Below are 22396 nucleotides of genomic sequence, written 5' to 3'. Positions count from 1 at the left end.
GTTTGCTTTAATAAACCATTTAACTATATATTTTTTAATTGGATAAGGAATTATAGTGCCATGGCCAGTTTGTCTTACTGTGAATGAGAGGGATAGGTTTGGCGTGTGCCAAGGCTTAAAATTGATTTAAGGGGACAGGAGATAATGTGATTTACTACTGCTTAGGCCAAGTAATTAGCTATCTGTGCAGTGTGCACATGAAGGAGAATCACTTGGCCCAAGTTTGTGTCATAACCATATGTAGCCAACATTGGCAAAGGCTTCCTTGCTATTATTTTAATTTTGAATGGCAAAAGTAGATTGTTTTACATTAGGCAAGGTCTGGAATCCGTTACGATGCATTATCACACACTAGGGATTTTGTGCTCTGAGTGGGTGTGTGAGTGTGTGTGTGTGTGTGCGTGTGTGTCTGTGTGTGTGTGTGTGTGTGTGTGTGTGTGTGTGTGTGTGTGTGTGTGTGTGTGTGTGTGTGTGTGTCTGTGTGTGTGTGTGTGTGTGTGTGTGTGTGTGTCTTTGTGTGTGTGTGTGTGTGTGTGTGTGTGTGTGTGTGTGTGTGTGTGTGTGTGTGTGTGTGTGTGTGTGTGTGTGTGTGTGTCTTTGTGTGTGTGTGTGTGTGTGTGTGTGTGTGTGTGTGTGTGTGTGTGTGTGTGTGTGTGTGTGTGTTTGTGTAGGGGGGGGGGGGGGGGGGGTTAGCGTGTGCGTCTTTGTGCAGGCTTGTGTGCGTGTGTGTGTGTGATTGGGAGGGCTGGGAAATGTCAATCCTTCCCAGGGACAAGGTACATGTATGTTCGTCCAAGGACGCAGGCCTGACAGGGATGACATACACTGACAGATGCACTGCCATTCCCCTGACATCTACCCGACATCTGGCTTGAACTCTTTGAAATCCATCGGGTTAATCTCTCTCACTTTTAGAACTTTGATTGAAAGTTAATGAGCTCACCGGGAAGCGAATGCCGTGCTGCCTATTTCCATCTCCCGGACCCTACAAAACAAAATGGCAGACATGTCCACTGTTTGCTCCTGGTGAACACGTTTTAACTTTGGATTTTAGGTTCTGTCTTGGCTTGACGTTTCTCGGTTGCTGTAACATGCCTTAATATATCGTTAATCCAAATAAAGTAATAAAAAGAACCAAGGTACGAGTACACTTTATAAAGTCTTTATAAACAGTTAAGCAACACATGGAAAAAATAATCCAATAATTGCTTCTTATTAATATCATCATCTGATCGTAGCAAGCTCTATCATGCTATGCTTACATCCAAGCCAATGTATTTGGAGTATAGACACTTTCGATCCAGGGGATTTCCAAACCACCTGAAGGACAGATAGACAATTAATCTTCAATCAAAATGTATCAAAGATAAGTCCACGATGCATGTTCATTTGGTATTACAGTAATGCACAATTTTTTGTAGGAAACATCTGAAACAGTGGCTTATCGGGAAAATGACGGTAGATAAGGACTAGTGCTGAGGATTATTGAAACATGGATTATATGGATAATAATTGATCTGCATATAATGGTCAGCACTGGTGACTGCATTCAGGTCAATCTTTATGATTAAGGGTTCAGGATTCAGTTGATAGATAATGCTTCCTCTTACTAGTCCTATGTATCAAATAGCATATGGCCTACTAAGTATGACAAAAAGTTTGGAAATATGTGTAGCAAGCTGGATTACGAATAAGCGTGTGTCTTTACTGGGAATGTCGGTACAGACTGTTATCTCAAAGTCTATATTGCCCACAGATAATGCTAGGTTGCCCTTTACAATGTAACGTGTGCCCAAAAGTGGCAAATAAGGAATTGTAATAAATAACGGGGAATATAGAGTTTTTTCCCCCCAACTATCACTGTTTCACTATGATCCTGATAATATAGCTTCTGTTAATAATTAATATGTAGAGTTTCACACAAAAAATACAATTTATTTATTTTAATATATAGGCTTAAAGCCAATGTTATTCGTATTTTTTCATTTTACCTGTGTGAAGCTTTTAAAAATATCTGCTTTTAGCTGTCAATATTTGATCATAACAACTAAGAATAACCCATTTCATGAATTGCAAAGACGATAAGCTACAGTATATGAATTCTGGCCCGATGGTTACGACCATATTCAACATTCTTTGACGGTAGGCGTCCTTTTGTCGAAAAGCAGGATCAAACGCAATTGGTTGAGGCTTGCAGGCGGACCTGCTTCAAGGATTCTGGTTGGTCAATTTGTGTGTCACTCAGTCTTTGGCAACATAGTGACAGATGAGTGTGAAAAAAACAAAAACAATCTCACTGTGCTAGCAGCCATCTTGCGTACTCTTGTTCAAGAAGAGAGGGAATGTGATTACCGATCGGAACTGCAGAAGTAAACCTCAGAGCTTTACAAGGATACGCGATTCTACAACCAACACTAAATTCGTTACTTGCAAAACAACTTGATACATTTTCGTTGCGGATATATATTAGGTGTAAAACAGTGAGGAGGCAGGCTGAACGCTAACGTTGGCGCTAGCAAAACTAGCTAAGGTCGGGTCTTCGCGGTGGTTGTCATCACCCGCCACAGCGGTGCCGCTCGAGACCAATCTCACGGAGCGTTTTTCAACATGACATGAAGTGGGGACTGTGTGAGTTATTACTGGAGCGGCACACAGCAGCCTTGGTCGCCGTTTGGGTCGTTTAGAGACCCCCGACAGACGCAATGTTTTAATAACAGACTGTTCTTCAGTGGCATTGGCCTGCTGTCAACTTTCCCGTGGATTGCTCGTGCGTGATTTGGAAGAAGACCGATGTTTTTCAAATGGGAAAAACATCGCAGCCTCGGCCGAAGTTGACTTTAAACTAGAAAATGCGTGCGTTTATCTCAGTTCCTGCCATGTTAATAGTCTTTTTAAATAATAGTACATCTATGCAATTCCATATACAATGTGGATTATATCTGTGCCTTTAAAGGCTATTCGGAAAAGGGCTGTCCCCTCCGTTCGTTGCTGACCTCGATTGTCATATGAAACAAATTGCATAGCGGGCAAGGACACGGTGCCTACTTTATTGATTGTCGGTATTTTCTGCCTTTGATCTGGGGCAACCTGAGACAATGCTAAATGTACATTATGTTGAGTTGTTGTGCATCGGTGCGACCTCCTACTTATTTACGTAGCTTGCCAGTCGACCTGTCTAATAAGCTATCTATTTATTTCCAAACAACCTCAAGGGATTTGCGTTCGACGGAGAGTCCAAACCTTTAAGTCTCCTGTATTTATAACATCTGATCGATAGTTTTTTTTTTCTTCTTGCGCAAGCTGGACATGGCAATGAATCTGAAGTGGATGGTCAACTAACACCGACGTCCCTTCGGCTCCATGTTGCGGTTCTGCCAACCGCTCATCTGAGATACACTGCTATACAAAGGAGCCGTGATTGGTTTGGGACTCTAATCCTCTGGAGTCACTGCTTCGGGATTTAATCGAAATAAAGGATTTGTCATTTGATCGAAAATGGGATCAGCGACCAAATTGGCATTCAGCGTTTTTCTCATCTCCTGTTCCTCAGGTGGGTTCAAATCATAACCTGTATTCTGTACACAACACGCAGCTTACAGACTGACATTTATGTTATGGCTTATCGTTCATGTACTGTTATAGAAAACATCTTTAGAGAATGAATTGTAGGCATTGATGTATGAAAACATTGTACTTATGTGATCGTGTACTTGTGACTGACACCGTAGACGCTTAGGAGCGAGCGAATGTATTGTTCTACAATGCTGCTTTCCCCCCCTTCAACTAGGGAATTCGTCATGACAAGTTTACAATTGTACAAATGAAACGTTTGTATTTGTGACGACGATAATGGGACAGGTGTGTGTGTGTGTGTGTGTGTGTGTGTGTGTGTGTGTGTGTGTGTGTGTGTGTGTGTGTGTGTGTGTGTGTGTGTGTGTGTGTGTGTGTGTGTGTGTGTGTGTGTGTGTGTGTGTGTGTGTGCGGGGACACGTATGTCCATGGACCTATTCATCCAGTTGGATAAGTGGCGTGAATGCTGGGCCTCAATGCGGAAAATGGCCAACGTGTGCGTGATTGAGAGCGGGCAGTTGTATAATGCATATCATGTAATGATTAATGCATTGTGTTCTTTGCGTGCGATGTGAAAACGCCTGCATATTTGAACAACCCCGCTTCCACATTAAAATATTATAGATTGTATGCAGATGTATGATAAAACATCAGACCTGAAACAAGGAGCCTTCTCGAAGTTAGCGGGTCAAAGAGCAAACGATGCGAAGAGTACATCGTTTCTGATAACATTCGTAAGATAACGATATAAATAGAGATTGGAGAAGTTGAAAGTCAAAAGGGAAATGAGATGGAAAGCCTTGTCATTTGAGATCCAACATGTCATGTTCTTAATCCAATTAAATAAAAAATCAAAGTTGCTGCTTCAGTCACGTCTAGATTATAGCGGGTATCTGCTCCACTCATAACTGCCATGGACTTTGACCTGATTAGAAAGATATGGAGGTTTTTGAATTCAGTGTACGCTTAACTCTTAACTTTTGTGATGCGACGGAATGACACTTTTTATTTATGTTTCTTGTTACAACAAACCCAGTCTCAAGAAAGTTTATTTTTATGCTGAAATTCACTGTACCATACCTGGCCTTCGCTGGTTGTTGTATAATACAGGGTGTCGGTATACAACGAATACCAAAGGTATTTTATTATCTAGCTTTCAAATCATAATTTGGAATTATCTGATTTTTGCACCAAAGTTGAAAGGTTCTTTGGCATGGTTTACCTTATGGAGAGATTGTGCATGATCTCTCTCTCTCTCTCTCTCTCTCTCTCTCTCTCTCTCTCTCTCTCTCTCTCTCTCTCTCTCTCTCTCTCTCTCTCTCTCTCTCTCTCTCTCTCTCTCTCTCTCTCTCTCTCTCTCTCTCTCTCTCTCTCTCTCTCTCTCTCTCTCTCTCTCTCTCTCTCTCTCTCTCTCTCTCTCTCTCTCTCTCTCTCTCTCTCTCTCTCTCTCTCTCTCTCTCTCTCTCTCTCTCTCTCTCTCTCTGTTTAGAGCTGATATCTTGCGTCCGGGGATAAGACTAATTGTATGTGACTAATTGTAGTCACACCTGGCCCTAAACATTTCTCTTCAGTGACCACTTGTGACACAATTATGCTTTTATGCTTAACACTTAGGGTAGTTAATTGCATACAGCCTTTCCTTATATTATGGGGCTTTATTCAAATGTTATAGATTTCCCCTGGGCAGGCGGGCTCCTGTCCGTTTCACAGTTGATAAGGGATTTTTATATCTATAATATACAGTTGCCTTATACAATATTAAATGTCACCTAGCCATTGTTTTATGTGAGTGAAGTTGAGAGGTGGGTTTCCATGACTTCTTGTCCTCCCAATTACTTTTGTAATTGTCTTTTGTACTAAGCTTGTGTCCATCAGTTAGATGAAGACATACAATCAGGCCAGGCCTACTGCTGTGTAAATTAAACAAGAAGTACGACGTGGACGCAATTTTCTCACTGGCACTCAATTGTTATAATAAATTCCTCGGAGTTCAGGGCAGGATAACTAAATTATAATCCAAACAACAACCAATTCTATCTCCTTCTACTTTTGCATCACATTTGCCCTTTTAGCCCAGGCTTTGCCAGCTTGTCCCGATCCGTGCAACCAGACCAGCAGGCTGCCTATCATTCCCATCTGTACTTAACCCGACGGCCCAACAGTGGACCATTAGAGAATGACAACACTTTTCTCACAAATCCTCCTAAAACAAAGAATTATCTCTTCCCTTTTTGGTATGGCAGCCAGTCGGGGATAATGTCACACTTAAGGCTTGAAATCCTCCATTTATGGACTCCTCTGGTCAAAGTGATGCAAAGCTGGTTTGTTCACCCCTGAATTGTTCCCTTTTTTTAAGATTAAAAGAATGACGTCTATGATGACAATCTATCACCAGTTGGATGTCAGCACAATGATTAGAGTGGGGATTTTTAGTAACTTAATATGTGCATTGTCTGCAGTTAGTGACAGTGGTCCCCATGCTCTAAGCATGTTTGGCTACTTTAAGAATAGTGGATCGCAAAAGTTGTGTAAGGTAAGGGTACACATAATCAACTAAGTATACGCTTTCTTTCCGAGGCCAAACTTAAATTTAATAATTTACATTAAGTACGAAAAACCTATATAGTAATGTTTATTACTGCTGTTTCATGATTTCAACCTTACTTATTGCTCTCCTTACTTATTGAAATGATCCAAATGCTGTGATCCAAGAGTTGTTATCCAGAACGTCAGCAACACCACTCACAACGTAAACGTACCTATAGCAAAGTTACCATATTCAAAATGAGTCGTTGACCATGAACCATTTTCCTATCTTTTAACTCCTTTTAATCTGTACGCTTAGTAGCACCATGCTGCTTTCCCTGTGTTGCTTTCCCTCCCAAATTCACAAATGAAAGCGGAAATACTGCCTTTGCCTACTCTCTGAATTGAGAAAAAAAGAAAAGTCCCACTGCTACGATTACCCCTCGTGTGAGAGGTTTCCCTCTTAGCAGCACAATTAGTATGTGCATTGCTCATTACTGGAGTATTCTTCCGCTCAAATTATGTGATCATTGGTCCCTTATTGTTGCTCCCGGCCTATTAGGATCCAGGGCTCAGAATAACTCAGGAGAAAAAGAATCGAGTGGTAGATCACCAAGTGAAACGATATCCTCAAAATAATTGCTCTTCAGTTAGGGTATAAGATGAGTGCGATCAGCCTGCCCAAGGCCTTTCACCCACTCTATTCTAGCACATAATCCTACCTGCCTTGACATGATTCATTAATGGAACTGTGATGGACGTTTGACGGCCTCTCAGTATCGCATACCAGCAGGCCAGAGCATGGTCGTCATCCTGTGGTCAGAGTTCCCTGTGTTTTTTTGCTCCATGTCTCTCGCACTCTTCACGCACCGCACTCTACTGCTCCTATCCCAACATGTAGTCCGTTTTTGTGATTTTCAAAAGTGATGCTTGCCCGCCGTAAAGCGTGCCTTCCTGTCTGCAGCCCTAATCACCGCAGCCATGGCACACTACAGACTTGCCAAAACAAATAGCCCAAGTCACATGTGGCTCTTTTTACCAGTGTGGTTGTTTGTTCTGTTCTTGGGTCAATATCCAACTTGATGATCAGTGACAATATGCAAAGGAGCAAGTTTGTTAATTTCCAATAGTTGTCTGAAAGTCATTTTCCCATGGCATTTGTTGATCTTTCAATTAGAGAATCTGCTTGTTATGTTTTTGTTTTGGATTTTTCTTCCTTGAGTTCTGCTGTGCAGAGGCCGTGGATTTCAAGCACCAAGATACTGTGGCAGGCAATAGCATCATGATTGCATGCATTATTTATGCCAAGCAGTTGGAGTTAACATTGCTCATTGTTATAGGCAGCATATTTGGAAAACGCATGTATGCCTTGTTTGTTTCCATTTGGTTTGCACCATGCTGCTGTTGTTCTCCCTTGTGCCTGAGAATCTTTTTTGGGCAAGTTTTGGGCACAGCAAGACCCAATGTAATGAAGTTTTAAGCAACCCCCCACCTCATCTCTTTATCTATCTTCATTATTACAAGGATGAAAATGGTGAATTGGGTTTCGAAGTTAAATTCAAAAGTGGCTCTTTGATCGTGTGTCATTTGGTCTTAAGTGCAGCTTTTTAATGGAGGGGACGGGGAGCATTTAACTAAGCATCATAATGTGCACCCAGCTTTTTTCAAGACATGGGCTGGGGGGGATTATTGGTGGGGATGAGGATCACAATTGATTTAAATGATGCACTCACACTCAATCCGCATCAGAAACCCTATACATGTCGTGTTAGGCTTCAATAATTTAAATAAGGCGTTTTCATGGGGATACTGAGTCATGTTCTGTCTGACACATACATTTTGTGAATACATTTACTTCTCCATTCCTGTTGATTATCAGAAAAAATCCACAATGTAGCATTACAAAAAAAATTATACAATGACACAACATCATTAGGGCAACAAGAGGCCCATTCTCAACCTTGTGTGCTAATGTCACTTGTTGGACTCAAGGACTGCAAGTCTATTCATTCTGTTAAACAGCCTAATGCAGCGATGAAGTCAGAGCTCCTAATCCTGGCTGGAATGTCCAGCAGCCCTTGGCTCTCTGCTTCAACTCCTGCTGCTCCACTCTGGTCTTACTCCCTTGGCACTGGTCTTAAGCACTATACCTGCCTTTCACCCTCCCCCCCCCCCCCCCCCTAGAAAAAAAAAGATTTTAATGGAATTTCATGTAAACTAGAATATGATACTTTTGTTTTGATACTTGTGTTTACTGGGTCAAGTCAGCATGCAGGATACAAGATACGTTTGTTTTTCCCTTGGTTTATTTCAGAATACATGGCCAGGCACCACATGCAAATATTGTATAACCAAAACTAGCCCAGATCGTCCGACATCTACCCTGGATGCACATCAGGGGTCTCATTTGCATATGTAGTAATTTGCTCAGAGGAAATACTTTACATCCAGCAAATAAGTTATTAAGGTGAATACCAATAGGTAAACTTTGCACATGATTGTCTACCTATTGGGTCATCTATGAATGAATGAATAGATTGTATTTCCTTTGACTGGTTTGTTTGTACTTGACTAAATTAATGGACACGTTGTGTTGCAATCGGTTTACCAACAACCTATAGACTTTGAGTTTGATCCCATGTGTTTGTTCAACGGGGTTAAAATAAACATTGACGATACTTAACCCCTGGTTTCAGGCTTAGCCGTCTGACCCATGTTTACAATGCAGGGGGCTAGAATAGGCATTCATCCATCTGGAAAGAGCATGTATTAGCAAATAAATGTGTTCTTATTTAACTTGAGAGGCTTGGTTTGTAATCCGCAGAAATCTCTCAAACTCTTTCTTCTGCATAGCGTTCAACCCACAACTCTTACCCTGTACCCCTGCCCTGAGGTCCTGTGCACACTTGTCAACTGTTTCAAAAACGCCACCGCCAGGGTTTTTGACAGATCACTTGATGATGGCCCAGGGACATTTAATACCTGACGAGCAAGAATTTGATACAGGGTTTTTTGCGGCTATATGCTGGGCGCTCTGTAAACAAATGCTGGATATATTTAAGCCCTCTGTCCCCGCGTCCTTCGCGGTCAGTGCCTGTTTCATCCTATGGAGTTTGCATTGCATTTGGGGGAAAGTGTCAGCTCCCACTCCCTCTCTTCAAAGCTCCTCCCTCTCTCGCCTAATCTCTCCATCGCTCACTGACGCCGGGCCAGATAATGAGGAGGACTCTTCAAGATGCCTGCTGAGCTGGTTGTGATGGGGTGAGGGAGTTGGACGTAAGCTTTTCCTAAACTGTGCCACAAGGAAAAGTCAAGACATGGAATAATTATTTCTCTTAATATCCTAATGGGTCAGAGATGTTCGACTGAATAGAGGGGACTAGATATGTTCTGAATGTGATGGATGTCAGTCTGTTTTTTTAGCTCATGAAATGAGTAATAATAATTAGCAACATTGATTATCTTCTGAAGAATGATACATTTTCCTGCATATGCCAATTCATTATCATTCCTTGTGTTTGGAGTCAACGGCTGCAATAGAATTTAAACAATTAAGGTTTTTGTTTTTTATGCACACCGATTTTTCTCCTCTTGGCAGCATTTTGTCTTTGACTGTTTAGTTTTTTTGTTGGTGACTGCCTGCTACTGCTGAATAGATCCCAGCGAGTGCACTCCCTCAGTGTTTTCATTTAGGCCCTGGACAATCCCGCTCACCCCAGCAGTCAATAATCAGCAATGACTTCTGAATGAGGAGGCCGGGGTGGGGGCTCCCCGCTTTCTGGGATTTTGTTAAGCGTCTGGGTCAATTTGTCCGATTCAATTTGCTGGCCTAGATCTGTAATCACGGCGCAGAGACCTCAAGCGTTCGATGTGCATCTTCTCCTGCCCTCTTCCCACTCCCATCTCCCAGGCCTGGATGTGACAGTAATTCCAGCAGATTCCGTGTAATCCTAATAATGGTGACTTGTTGTCTTCTGGAACTAATCCACCCGCATTAATCCCCCACCAAGGGCCAATTAGTAAATTAATTCCTCCCAAAAATAAATATATATATATATTTTTTTGTTATTCTGTGCAACAGCACAGTGTTTTTTATCTCTTATTTTTCTTCTCTTTCATTGAGATACTGTTATGTCTTCATTGTTGGCCGTTCGTGTTCACGCAGCGCTTAAAATGAATGAAGAGGTTTGTATTGGCCGGGCTCCATGAGTGACTGCTGATGTATCCTCGTTCCAGTCCACGCCGCATGACACTCGAGTGCTATTACAATGAAGCTTCCATTAGACTTCACTTCCTTTCGTCTACGAGGATGTGTTTATCCCCCCCCCCCCCCCCCCCCCCCTCATTAGGACCGACTTCTCTAGCTAACCCTTGCATATGAACTTACTGTATGATCAAACTAAAACTAGTAGTAGCAAAGCAATGCCCGGTTGTAATCTATGCCACCTCGTAAATCTCAAGTGGAGAGACTCATGTAGTTACCTAGCATTTTGGCTTTAGCTTTAACAACCGGCAGTAAATGGCATAATCCGGATCTGGGATTCAAATTGCGAGGAAATGTTGCCTGTTTCTTCTCACGGAAAGTCTTGGTCGTTAACGGAGATGCAAACCGCTCAACCAACCGCCTCTCACTCGACCTGCGTGGCGAGTTACCCTGTTGCAGGCCCGAGGCTCTCGGTGTTCCAAGTTTAGCTGACACATCCAGTCATCTATTATTGATTGCTTGCATAAATGTCACCGTGCATACCTCCTTCACTGTCTAGAGAGTTGGAGGAGGCAGGTATGTAGTCAGTAGTAACCTTTTTTTTCTTTTTCTTCTTCTAATCATAATCCAACTGGCACCTTTTGTTACTAACCATGGCCAGGTTACTTTATGCCACACCACTCTTTGTGGTGTGGCAATTAATTTGATTTCAATTATTTTTTGAACACCAGCTCAAGGCTGTGAAGCAAAAGGGCCTTTTTTGGTTGGGGCAACAAAGTAATTGTGCAGGTACGTGTGCAGGTATTGTGTTTCTACGTACCTTCTTTACTTTGGCACGTTCCATGCTTTTTCTTTCACGCAGGCAGAAGTGTGACTGCCTCTATCGAAACCCCACCCTCCGCTCCACATCCTTAGGCCTTGAGTGAGCAGTTTTTTCGGTTTCGGAGAACCACTTGAGGTTTTCACTGGGGTTAACCACAAAACACCCAGATTCCATTGTTGTTGTTTCAAAACCCTACGTTTGCCCGCAGGCAAGGTTTCACAAAATTTGTATTCAAAGTTCCTCTTCTGGCATTTGGATTATCTTAAAATCCGAGGATCAGCCTGTTCTAAAGAATTTAGCTTTGTGTTTATTTTTGTTCTCCTTAGGGTATGAGCCGCGGCTCTCTATTGGCTCTGTAGCTGCAGTGTAGGTGAGCGAGGCATTGTGATGTGGATCCCATGGACGCAGCTCACTGAGGAAGTTGGGTTCTAACCTACGCCAACAGAAGTCAATGTTTTTTTTTTTTTTTTGGTTCCCCGTAGCCAATTCCTTTGTTGTAAACACTTTGTGGCTTTGTTCAAATCCTAAAACATCACTACCTGATATTTTCTTTTTTTTACAGCAGTAATAACAGCAGTGTATTCTGTTTTTTACTGCCATCTGAATTGTTAATGGAACAGGCAGGGAAATGGTTTGCACTGCAGTACAGCACAGCAGCACACAGCGAAAGACGCTCAATCCCCTCTCCCAAGCAGCCTGGGTTATGCTGAACAAGAGATTCTGCATTCCCAGTGTGCTATCCCATTACCCTCCTATCTGGGTCCATCACATCCAAGAGCCAGTAAATCATAGCACAAGTAGTCAGAGGGATTATTTTCCTTTGTTGCGCAGCCCAAAGGAGCATTGAAATGCCCACGAAAGCAATGGGATGCTTAAAGGTCAAATAAAAAGTACCACTAATTAAAAATAAAAAAATGTTGGGTATCTTGAGTTTGGTTTATATTAAACAAGTCCTTACTGGGGGACACTGCTGCATCCTGTATGGAAACCTACTTCCTATAGAGTGGTGCATGTAAGATGTAAATGTGTCAAAGCTGGCGTACCCTGATGGAGACCCCCCCGCCATGAAGTGACTTTCCCTCTAGAGGCTCTCATCAGCCATGGTTAATTACAGGGCCCCAGTCAGGCCCCTTCGCTGGAGTCTGAGGAGGACAGCTGTCTGAGTAGATGATCAGTCTGGGGGCACCCTGCGGCGGCTGCAGCACGCCCGGCACGCCACGATGATCGCTGGCGCGCTATGGGCAAATGTGTCCAACACGCGGCGTGCTTCGGGTTAGGCTGCGGTAATCGTCCGCTTTTTTTTTTTTTTCAAATGCTGCGTTTAAGTCGCCAGCAACCGTTCTCAATTGTATAGGCCTTTTTGTATTTTCGCAGTTAACCGAGGACGGATGATGATCTTATTTTATTTATCAGGGTCCCCGAGGTAGGAATAAGTGTTTGGCTGCAAGGACGAGAAAGCTTTCATCGGAACCCATCATTTTTTTGAGTTATCGGCCAAAATACAGCATGCTTCATGTATTCAAACAAATAAGTTAACTGGCGTGCATCAGTAAAGATGGTAATTTTATGACAACCGATATTAACATATCTAAGTAAGTTATGTGTGTGCAAATTTGCAAACGAACTCCCTAAGTGCTGCAATTAAAACTTTGTGATTAAAACTGAGTGTTAAATTACGTTTTTATGGCTATTGCTCTATCGTTCCAAGAAAATAGAGGCCATTGTAAATTACTTTGGACTTTGGCTTTGGGTAAAGCTTTTTATAAAAGCACAACGACGGATTAGAAACATTAGTTTAACGAGGCCTAGCAAAATCATGTCGTTTTTCATATATAGGCTATTTGTAAAATAAAGTGTATATTGTAGCACTTAAAGAGTTGCTTTGCTTACTCTTTCTCCTTTTTTTGGTCACATATTTGTTAAATGCACTGGAAGTCACTTTTGAAAATAGCGTCTGCTAAATAAATGTAATGGTATCGAATTGAATCAAGGCAATTAACAGCTTACACATGTCTTTCAAGGGTTATTTTCATTAAAAGATAAGTACACACAGGTTGTATTTTATCCCTTAAACGTCCAAAATAACTAATGTGTATTTCAACCATTTGTAAGCTTATAACAAAGAATTGCAACATTAATGGTAGTGCCAGTTAAATTGATCAGTTACAAATTCTACTGCGATCCAGTCTGTAATTGAACCCAGGCATCGTTGCTTATGGCTGTTCTGATCTTCCATTACAAACCACAGAAGTACAATTCAAGACTTTTGGCCTAATTTTCATTGGCCTTCCGAAGTTAACCTGCGCTTGCATCATCTGATATGCCGATCTGCTTATAATGAGGCTCCAATATTTTGCAGGCAACTGTCATTTTCATTTCAAAATGTCTCCAACCCCACCTGCTCAGGCGCCATCCTGGGACGCTCCGAGACCCAGGAGTGCGTCCACTACGACTACAAACCGTCGGCGGCCGAAAGCCGGGTCAACCGCAGCGGGGTCGAACCATGCGCTGGCGAGAAGGACAAGAGGCTACACTGCTTCGCCACCTGGAAGAACGTGACGGGCACGGTGGAGGTGTTCCGTCAGGGCTGCTGGCTGGATGACGTCAACTGCTACGACAGGTAACCCTCAACCACCACCACCCTCCCTTTCCTTCTCGTCGCATAACATATCCTGTATGTCAGGAGTTTGTGGAGAAATGTTGTGTTCGGAGCAGGCTTGTGCAGTACTGTCCCGTGCGCTGTTTATTCAAGTAGCTGTTATGCGCTGTGATGCTCGTGGCGCCTGTTTGATGGTCTTGTGTTGATCATGTGCGGGATTCAAAGACCATGTGTTCAGTGGCCCACTGTTTTCGTGAATGTGTTGTTTTCCAGCGTCGATAGGCTCAATAGTTGTTTTTACTAGTGCTTACCGATTAATTGTATTCACGTCATCGCTATATGAATATACTCATTTATCACAGCTGAAAAGACTGCCTGAACTGGGATAAATACTATATTTGTTTAAAATGTACCATTTAAGTTGGGGTGTTGCACAGTAAATATTTTAAATATGCACACATAAATAGTTAATATCTATAATTTGATTAACAATGTTAATGTATTTTTTTATATTTATTTATATATAACTAACCATTTTTTTAGGTTATGCAATTTCTCTCACAATACACAATCAATCATACGTGGGGGGTCCCCACCCTCCTTCTCTCACACCCCCAAGCAAAAATAAGAACACAGAACAGACCAGTGTATGAATGCGGAACATTTCAGCTATCATTATGGGGTTTTAGATAACCCCATTCCCTGGAACAACTGTCAAGGTCTAGAAATTCCAGGAAAGGTGTCCATGTTTTTTCAAATGTTCTCAGTGAACCTTTCAGGGAGAATCTAATCTTCTCTGGCTTGATAAAATGTAATACGTCCTTGATCCAGTGTGGGTAGGTGTCTATACGTGTTACCATTTAAGAAGAATGAGGCGTCTGATTTAATATTTGCCCACTAATAATGTTTGTTTGGTTGCCATTTTAATCAGTCAGCAGGCATACTTGCCGAGGCTAACAGCAAATGTTTGTTTTTGTATTGATGGATTTAAATCTTATATTAAACACTTTTTTCAATGTTTTTATAAAGTCCAGTGTTCTTTTAAAAATAAAGTTGACCTTATTAACATTGTTGATATGATCACGTAATAAATAGATTAGAACTGTGCCGCTTTCAATATCTGTTGATTTATCGTAAATCATAACGACTTTGCAACATTCAACGCTATTGCATAAAACATGATTTCCTCATATCGCGCCGCCCTAGTTTGTACTACAGATATGCTGCAGCCTGGCGTCAGTGGGAAATTACATACATTTTTGCACTTGTTAATTTCTGAGAAACGCACTGAAAGCAACTAGCCCCAGGCACTGCATAACAACCAGGGAACATTAGAACATTAAACAGAGAAGGTGTCAGAGAATAGCTAAACAGGTTTGCTCACAACAACCTGATGACATATTACTTTGTCAGGAGTTTCTCAACGCCTAGTACACAACGCAAGTTAAAGCACGACTGAGCATTCATCTTTTTTTGCATTTGGTCCCTTTCCAGTCATTGATGTAGTTAGATTGTACAAAGTACTGTGTAAAAAGAATAACTGGTAAGGTATAATTTTGAATTGCCACCATTCATCAACAAAGATAGAATTTCGGTAAAAGTCACACAGTCGACTTAACCTGGTTAGCTCTGCAACCAAGTCAAGTTGGGGCTAAATGTGATTCCGTGTTTCATAGCAAACTTTCCCTGGAGAAATGTTTCCATATAATAAATCGCCCAACTGTTACCGTCTTCCTGTCTCTCGCCCAGAGCCATGAGCGTTTTGACTGATGTTTAGGACTATTAAAATTCTCAGAAGCGCTGTGGATAGAAACCAGCAGATGTTCCAAGCTGTCTGGCAGACTGAAGCCTGAATTATATCAATGTGAATGGACAGAAAATGTAAGCAAATGGGTTTGAAACAAGGGAGTTCAAAGATATGTTTTTGGAAAAGGTTTTGAAATCAAATGTGCATCGTCCCTACTGTGTTTTGTCTGTCTGACATTGTATGGTATCAGATATGGTCAAATTTTATGTTTCGATTTCTTGAAAGTCTTCCATATCATTGTCTGAGTCACACAGTTTGGTGGATGAGGAACATTGTTTCACATTGCTTTTAACTGCAGCTTAATAGGTACTCTATTATATCATAAAATAGTTAAATAGCTATTTATTCGGTTTTAAAATGTTGTGTCCAGATCCCCATTTTGGCCACTTTGGAGAATTAAAAACATCCTAACCTCTAGTTATCATATCAGCATATAGGGTCACAGTTTCTTGTTCAAATATCGACCAACGGCAGATAAATACTGAAAATGTTCCTTCAACACTTTTTTGATGGTTGTCCCTTTGTGGGCCGAATGACCTGCAAGCCAGTTAACATGACCTAGTCCATTGTTGGGGCAGTTTCACAGAGAGCTTATGAAAATCCCTCCCTCTCAACACTGGTGTGTTTCCACTCACCAACCAACAGCTGCCGAGCATGGAAAGGCACTTTTAGTCACAACAACTCCGACTGTTGTGTAAGGGAAAGAAAAGATGACGCGTATGGGAAAGAAAATGGTTTGAAACTATTTGAATTTCAGCGTTCTCAACCCACGTCTGATATTAAGAAGGGGGGCGGGAGAGTGACATGATGGAAGATTGATACTTGATCAAAGGTTTTCATTTCATAGGTCCTTTCTTTTTTTTTACTTGCGTGTTGGACCGATTATTATTTTTTGGGGTGATTGACGTAGGCTTTTCAGGAGTTGTGCTGAAGGTGTTGAGTGCACGGGGTACTGTGCGCCGCTGCCAACGGCAGACGTCATCCGGACACCGCCTTGACTTGTTCCAAACACTCTGAACTTTTTAATAAAAAGGCTGACATTCACACTCTCCAGTGAGGTTTTCTCTTTAGAAAAAACAAAACAAAAAAACACCCACACTTAAACGGAGAAAAGGACAACTTTGCCATTGACACCCGGTTTTACGGCTCAACGATACATCACCCCACCCGATTGTTGCCGCACTTGAGGCCCTCTCCATGTTGTGTAAACATGTTTTGCCTTGGAGTGCACCGCCCTCCCCTTCCTCCCCTTCTCGCCCCACCAACACCCTTTCCCAAACCTGATGTTATCTCGCCGTGGCTTAACGTCCAACGGGGCTGCCAGCAAACATTTCTCGCTTGGCGTGACAGAGCGAGAGGGAGGTGGGGAGGCCCTGGTTGAGCTCTGGTTACCTGGAGGCTCTTGTCATAGCATGCCACTGAACCCGTTTACCTCCCACCTGCAGTAACTGGATCGATTTGTTTTCCTTTTCTTTTATTCCATCCCGTGTGTGTGGCATGTTGACAGGTTATTTTTTACCCTGCATAACTCCATGGGTTGTGCGGGGGGGGGGGGGTTACTGACCAAGATGGCCTACCTGGTGCAACAAAGGAATACACAAAATGACCAAACACAACTATTGTGTAAATAAAGGATGGTGTTAACCTGAGGAAAATGTCAGTCATGCCAATTCAAAGCCTAATAACCCACATTCTGGCGAGTTGTGACTTCACTGGGGTCAAAGCGTTGTGCAGTGGCATGTGAGACAAAGAGCATGCATTTCTGTTGCAAGCTGTGAATCAATAGGCCACATTTCTAATGGTAGGTCAAAGTAAGTTTATGCATCCCCAGTAATGCGGGTAGAAACTCAGCGTTCTTGTTTAAAACCAGGTGTTAAACCATTACTTTCCAGTCAAGGAAACTGCAGTGAAAGCTAGCTATACTTCCTTACGATGACTGGTGAATATGCGTAAAGGCACAGTAGTGAGTCTAGTGACCCTAACATGCTCAATGTTTGTTGGTTTTTTCCCTAACTTGTATAAAACGGATTTCAATAGCTCAAATAAATCCTGCTTCATGTGTACATTTGTTAAATATACGGTATGCCCTTTGGTTATACTTTACATTTTTTTGCAGTGCATCTAAAAAGGCCAGATGGCTCATTGTGGATCATGAAGCCAGAGTCCTGTGAACATCCTGTGACACACCCTATATCTCTCCCCCACCCTCCCCTTTTACAGGAACGAGTGTGTGGAGAAGAAAGACGATCCAGAGGTGTTTTTCTGCTGCTGTGAAGGCAGTATGTGCAACAAAAAGTTCTCCTACAACCCAGACACGCACCCCCAAATACAAAGTAAGTTTGTGTTTGTTTTTGTGAGTGTGAGCGCGTGTGTCACAACCTGTGCTATAGAATAAATGTCAAAGAATGGACTCTTAGTTGTCATCTTGCTTTTCAGCAGGATGACTGGCAAACAACATTACACGAAACACCTCTGCTTCTTTAGATTCTTGCTAAGCCACAGCAGCTGCTGTCCCCCACTCATTGTTAAATATAACACAATAACTATCTGAAGGCTGTGATCGTGTGATTTCAAAAATATCTGTAGCATCCAACCGGAGGATTATATACAAAACCGTCTTGTTGTTTGCAGCCCAGGTGATGATTTTAGAACCACTATATAATTACCCTACGGGTTCACAGAACAACCAGCTGAACTTTCTTTGGGGCTACCTATGCCTGGTATCCCCCCTATCTTGACGAATGACCGCATCTTATACGTCTCCTTTATGTGGCTTGTTATAAGGACTGACGTTGAATGTCAGGTGTTCGATTCTGATTTCTTCAACCCCTTCCCTGCTGAACAAGCCTCATTCCCAGATCCATGGCTTGTATGTCACTCACCTTGACCTGTATTGTTAGTTCATTTATTTTTAGACAAACCCCCAGTGACACAAATCTCAAAGATGACAGACTGGTTGAAAGAAAATTGCGAACGAACCTGTTGGTCTCACCAACCGTGTGTGTGTGTGTGTGTGTGTGTGTGTGTGTGTGTGTGTGTGTGTGTGTGTGTGTGTGTGTGTGTGTGCGTGTGCGTGCGTGTGTGTGTTTGTGCGTGCTCCCATAATAGGGGAAAGCGCTGACACTAGGTTGTTTTAAATAGGAAAGAAAAGCTGTGTCGGTTGGACAGGCAGTTTGTTCAGCCAGCTCCCTATCTCCCTACTCCGTTGGTGTCGTCCGCCCAGTTATGCAACCATTCGTGTATTTTAGGAAGCCACTAACTAGATGTGGAATGTCCCGGATATTTGGAACGGAGATAATATGGGTGTAGGGTGGGTACAAATTAAAAAAACAACCCTTCTGAACCTCAATGCCCTCATGAGCACAGACCCAGCATGTACGTGTAGCGAACATGTAAGCTCAGGCCGCATGGGACACACACACACGCACGCACGCACGCGCGCAGGGCCACTGCTTTTTTTAACCTAGCAACAGTGTCCTATCTGTGGCCCACGGTACAAGTGTTACTGATGAGAGCGAGAGTTGGAGCGTCGAAGACGGAGGGGAGGTTTAGAGCGAGAGAGCATGACCTGCTGACCAGGGATGTCACAGCGGTGGGGTGGCGTGTGCTGTGCGGTGGTGAGCCTTAATGCCCATCGGTCAAGGGGAGGACAGGGTGGCGTTTGCCAGAACGCATCACGCACGCAGGGGGCCAGGCTAACGCTGTTTTTGCTGCTGCCGCCGCTGCTGCGTTCCAAGAGCTCAGCGTCTCTTATCCCGCTCACCGCTCAAACTGAGCACTGGCTGCTCGGAGCTGCAGGGAGGGAGGGAGGGAGGGAGGGTTAATAGATTTAGGTTTGATGGGAGGGGGGGGTGGAAGAGCGGCGTTTAGGCATGCGTGAGGGAGATGGAAGGGAGGGGGGTATGGGGGTGGGTTGAGCTGCAGCGCCATGTAACGGCACCCCGGGGGCTGCACGCATGCAGAGGCAATACAGCAAAGCTAGTGCAGTTGAGGTCATTTCTCTCTCTCTCTCTCACTCTCACTCTCCATCCCTCCCTCCCTCTCTCTGCTTGCTCACTCTCGTATGTATCCGTACACAAGTTCCGGATCCCGCTGTTGTCCGATGGGATTGGTGGTGATGGGGAAAGGGAGGGTCCGGGGACAGCGTATGCTTAGCCTCTTGTCAGCAAAACGCTGGTGACCTTAAATGCGCTAGTTTCTGCAAAGTATATCCATGAGGAATTTTTTTACATAGTTTTTGTATGTGATGGGTTTAGCCACGATTTTATGACTGGGTTTGGAATTAAGTAGATGATGTATTATATATATTGTTTGGTGGCCAATATCCGCAACTTTAATTCACTCAACTTCTGATGATGACAGTAAAGATGGAAGGCTTACATTCCTGGCAGGGGTATCGCCGATTATATCAGATCAGAAATCCCCCCTCATTTTCCAACGCCTTGTGATTTCTTTCCCAGTGCTATCCCAGGTCAATGTTGTTGCTTTCATTGACCTTTGTTCTCCTCTCTCTCTCTCTCTCTCTCTCTCCATCTCTATGTCTCTTCATCTCGCCACCAGCTACTTCCAACCCAGTGACCCAGAAGCCCCCGGTGTTGACCACACTCATGTACTCGCTGGTGCCCATCATGGGCATCACGGCCATCGTTCTCTTCTCCTTCTGGATGTACCGCCACCACAAGCTGGCCTACCCACCTGTCCTGGTGCCCACCCAGGTATGAAAACATCCGGCGAGATCTGACCAGTGTACATGTTGGGGTTGTGGGGGTGGCTGCTGTGGTTGTGGTTGTTGTTCCTGCCTTGTATATTGCCACCTATTGCATGTGTTGATATGAACAGGTATTAAGCCTTTTTATTCTTAGATTGTGTACTTTTAATATAGGCTGCGCCCCTTGTTTTTGAAATCCCCGCTTTGTATTTTTAAGAAATGTTTGACAAACCTATGAGAAAGAGCTACTGTCTGAGGCTGTCACAGAGCAGAGCACACATGTTGGATGTTCTGTGTAGAACTTCTGCCCAACGGACTGTCAGACCCTTGACAGACGAGACTTGCTTTTAAACTCTGCACCATATCTTCATGACAGCCTGGGCTACCAGGGCTCAAGTCCTCTGTCGGGTTGGACAGGTGAATGACAGCCCACACATAGGTGAAGGTCCAGTCGACGAGGACTTTAAACACCATCCCTTGCGATGTGATATGATCCGTAATTTATGCAAGGGGGGTTGGTGCTCAAGTCAATTTACTTTGAGTCAGATAGTATAATGGTTACCTTTTAAAAAATGTATGTCTGTTAGACTAACAATAGGTTATGTTGTTTTGTTGGGTTCTAGATCAAAGTTCTGCCATTATAACCGATAATTACAGCCTATAATAATGTAGTTTTCTCTAGCAGCACAACTCTCTTTTCCCTAAAACAAACGTGTTCTTGATAAATGCTTGCACTTAAGCGCTACAGAAGGTTGCACTGTGGAAGAATGTAAGGTCTATTTGTGGAGGGGGGACGGGAGGAGCAATTTGTGCATTGCATTGTGCATCACAATGAAGAATTTCGTGGTCCACTTCTGGAATATGAAGAATACCAGATGGCTAGAATAGTCATTGTGGATTTCAACCAGCTGCTTCAGATGAAAAAGTTGTGAAACTTAACTTGACAAATAGCAACCTTGTACTGTGTCTGTTTCCCATCACCGTCACATAAACAATGCTTGTCATTTGCGCAGAATCATCTTCTATGAATGTGTTGCCTGAGAGTGTGTAATTTTCAGTATTTGCAGCAGTACCATGTTTCTTCATGATTAGCACCCATCAGGAAAATGTGAGCATTCAAAAGGAAACAGAACCCCATGACTTCCTGGCTATGCTGCATTTGGTAAATGATCAATATAACAATAATTGAAAAGTTGTTCCCCAACAATAAAATAAACGATAAAAACGTAATGCATAATTGATCATTCTTAACAACATCATGCAGCATTTGTTAGACCCGCTTATGGAAGAAAAGGGGATCAATCGAAGAAGGCAACATTGTTGGTATTGAAAAGAATAAAACTTATTATTCATTATCATTGGCCCAGAAGTTCCACACCTCTAGTCTGCAGCCTAAAGCAGGAGGATCGATGGGGCTCCCAAGGCGGACCCATGCTGCCGCAACTAAGGGGTTTAATCTGCTGCCTCTTGTCCAAACGCAACCATAGTCTCTCAGTCCTTAGCCGCTCATGAGTCCCTATGATCCCCCTCCTCTACCTGCTCCCAAACCAGACATTTAGAGCCAATCAACCCTATGTCTAAGTGGAACATGAACGATTTCACAGCTCGGCCATTAATGGATGCGTGGTGCATTTACGCCGCTACTGCATGGGGGGGGGGGGGGGCAAGCACTGCTTGTCATTATAATTGCGGGAGGTGGTCATTTACAAAGCCTTTCTCCATACATCAGTTTCCTGGTAATCAGGAGTCCTTGATGCGTGGCCTGACGAGAGTGAGTGTGTGTGTGTGTGTGTGTGTGTGTGTGTGTGTGTGTGTGTGTGTGTGTGTGTGTGTGTGTGTGTGTGTGTGTGTGTGTGTGTGTGTGTGTGTGTGTGTGTGTGTGTGTGTGTGTGGGGTTCCCGCCCACTCATCAGCCACGCCACAGCACATAACACTGAGTGCAGGCAAAACGTTGAAAAGTGGGGTAGGGGCAGCTAAATAATGCATGTTCCCTCCCTGCTTGCGCTCTTCCTCGCTCTCTCTCTCCGGTCTCTGGTTTGCACTTGTCCCCCACATTGACAGTATTGGAAAAAAAGCACATAGTTTGCAGGGCGGCTTGTGTTCTCAGGCTTTATATCAATAGCAAATCATGCATTTACAAACGAACAGTCCCCCTTTTT

General features: G+C 43.2%; 1 protein-coding gene across 1 annotated transcript in view; it reads left to right on the top strand.

Moving 5' to 3' along the window:
- The first annotated feature begins 2293 nt into the window (after positions 1–2293).
- Positions 2294–22396, top strand: part of acvr2aa (activin A receptor type 2Aa) — a 30810-nt gene continuing 10707 nt past the window's right edge. Inside the window, exons 1-4 of the mRNA XM_030342578.1 lie at positions 2294–3550; positions 13530–13743; positions 17750–17862; positions 20090–20244. Coding sequence (XP_030198438.1) covers positions 3496–3550; positions 13530–13743; positions 17750–17862; positions 20090–20244 — 537 coding nt within the window. The 5' untranslated portion in view covers positions 2294–3495. The remainder of the gene's footprint in view (positions 3551–13529; positions 13744–17749; positions 17863–20089; positions 20245–22396) is intronic.

This window comes from Gadus morhua, chromosome 20 (assembly GCF_902167405.1).
Source record: "Gadus morhua chromosome 20, gadMor3.0, whole genome shotgun sequence".
NCBI classification, from domain to species: Eukaryota; Metazoa; Chordata; class Actinopteri; order Gadiformes; family Gadidae; genus Gadus; species Gadus morhua.
Note: the sequence above shows the minus strand (reverse complement) of the source record. Positions and strands in the feature narration are given on the sequence as shown.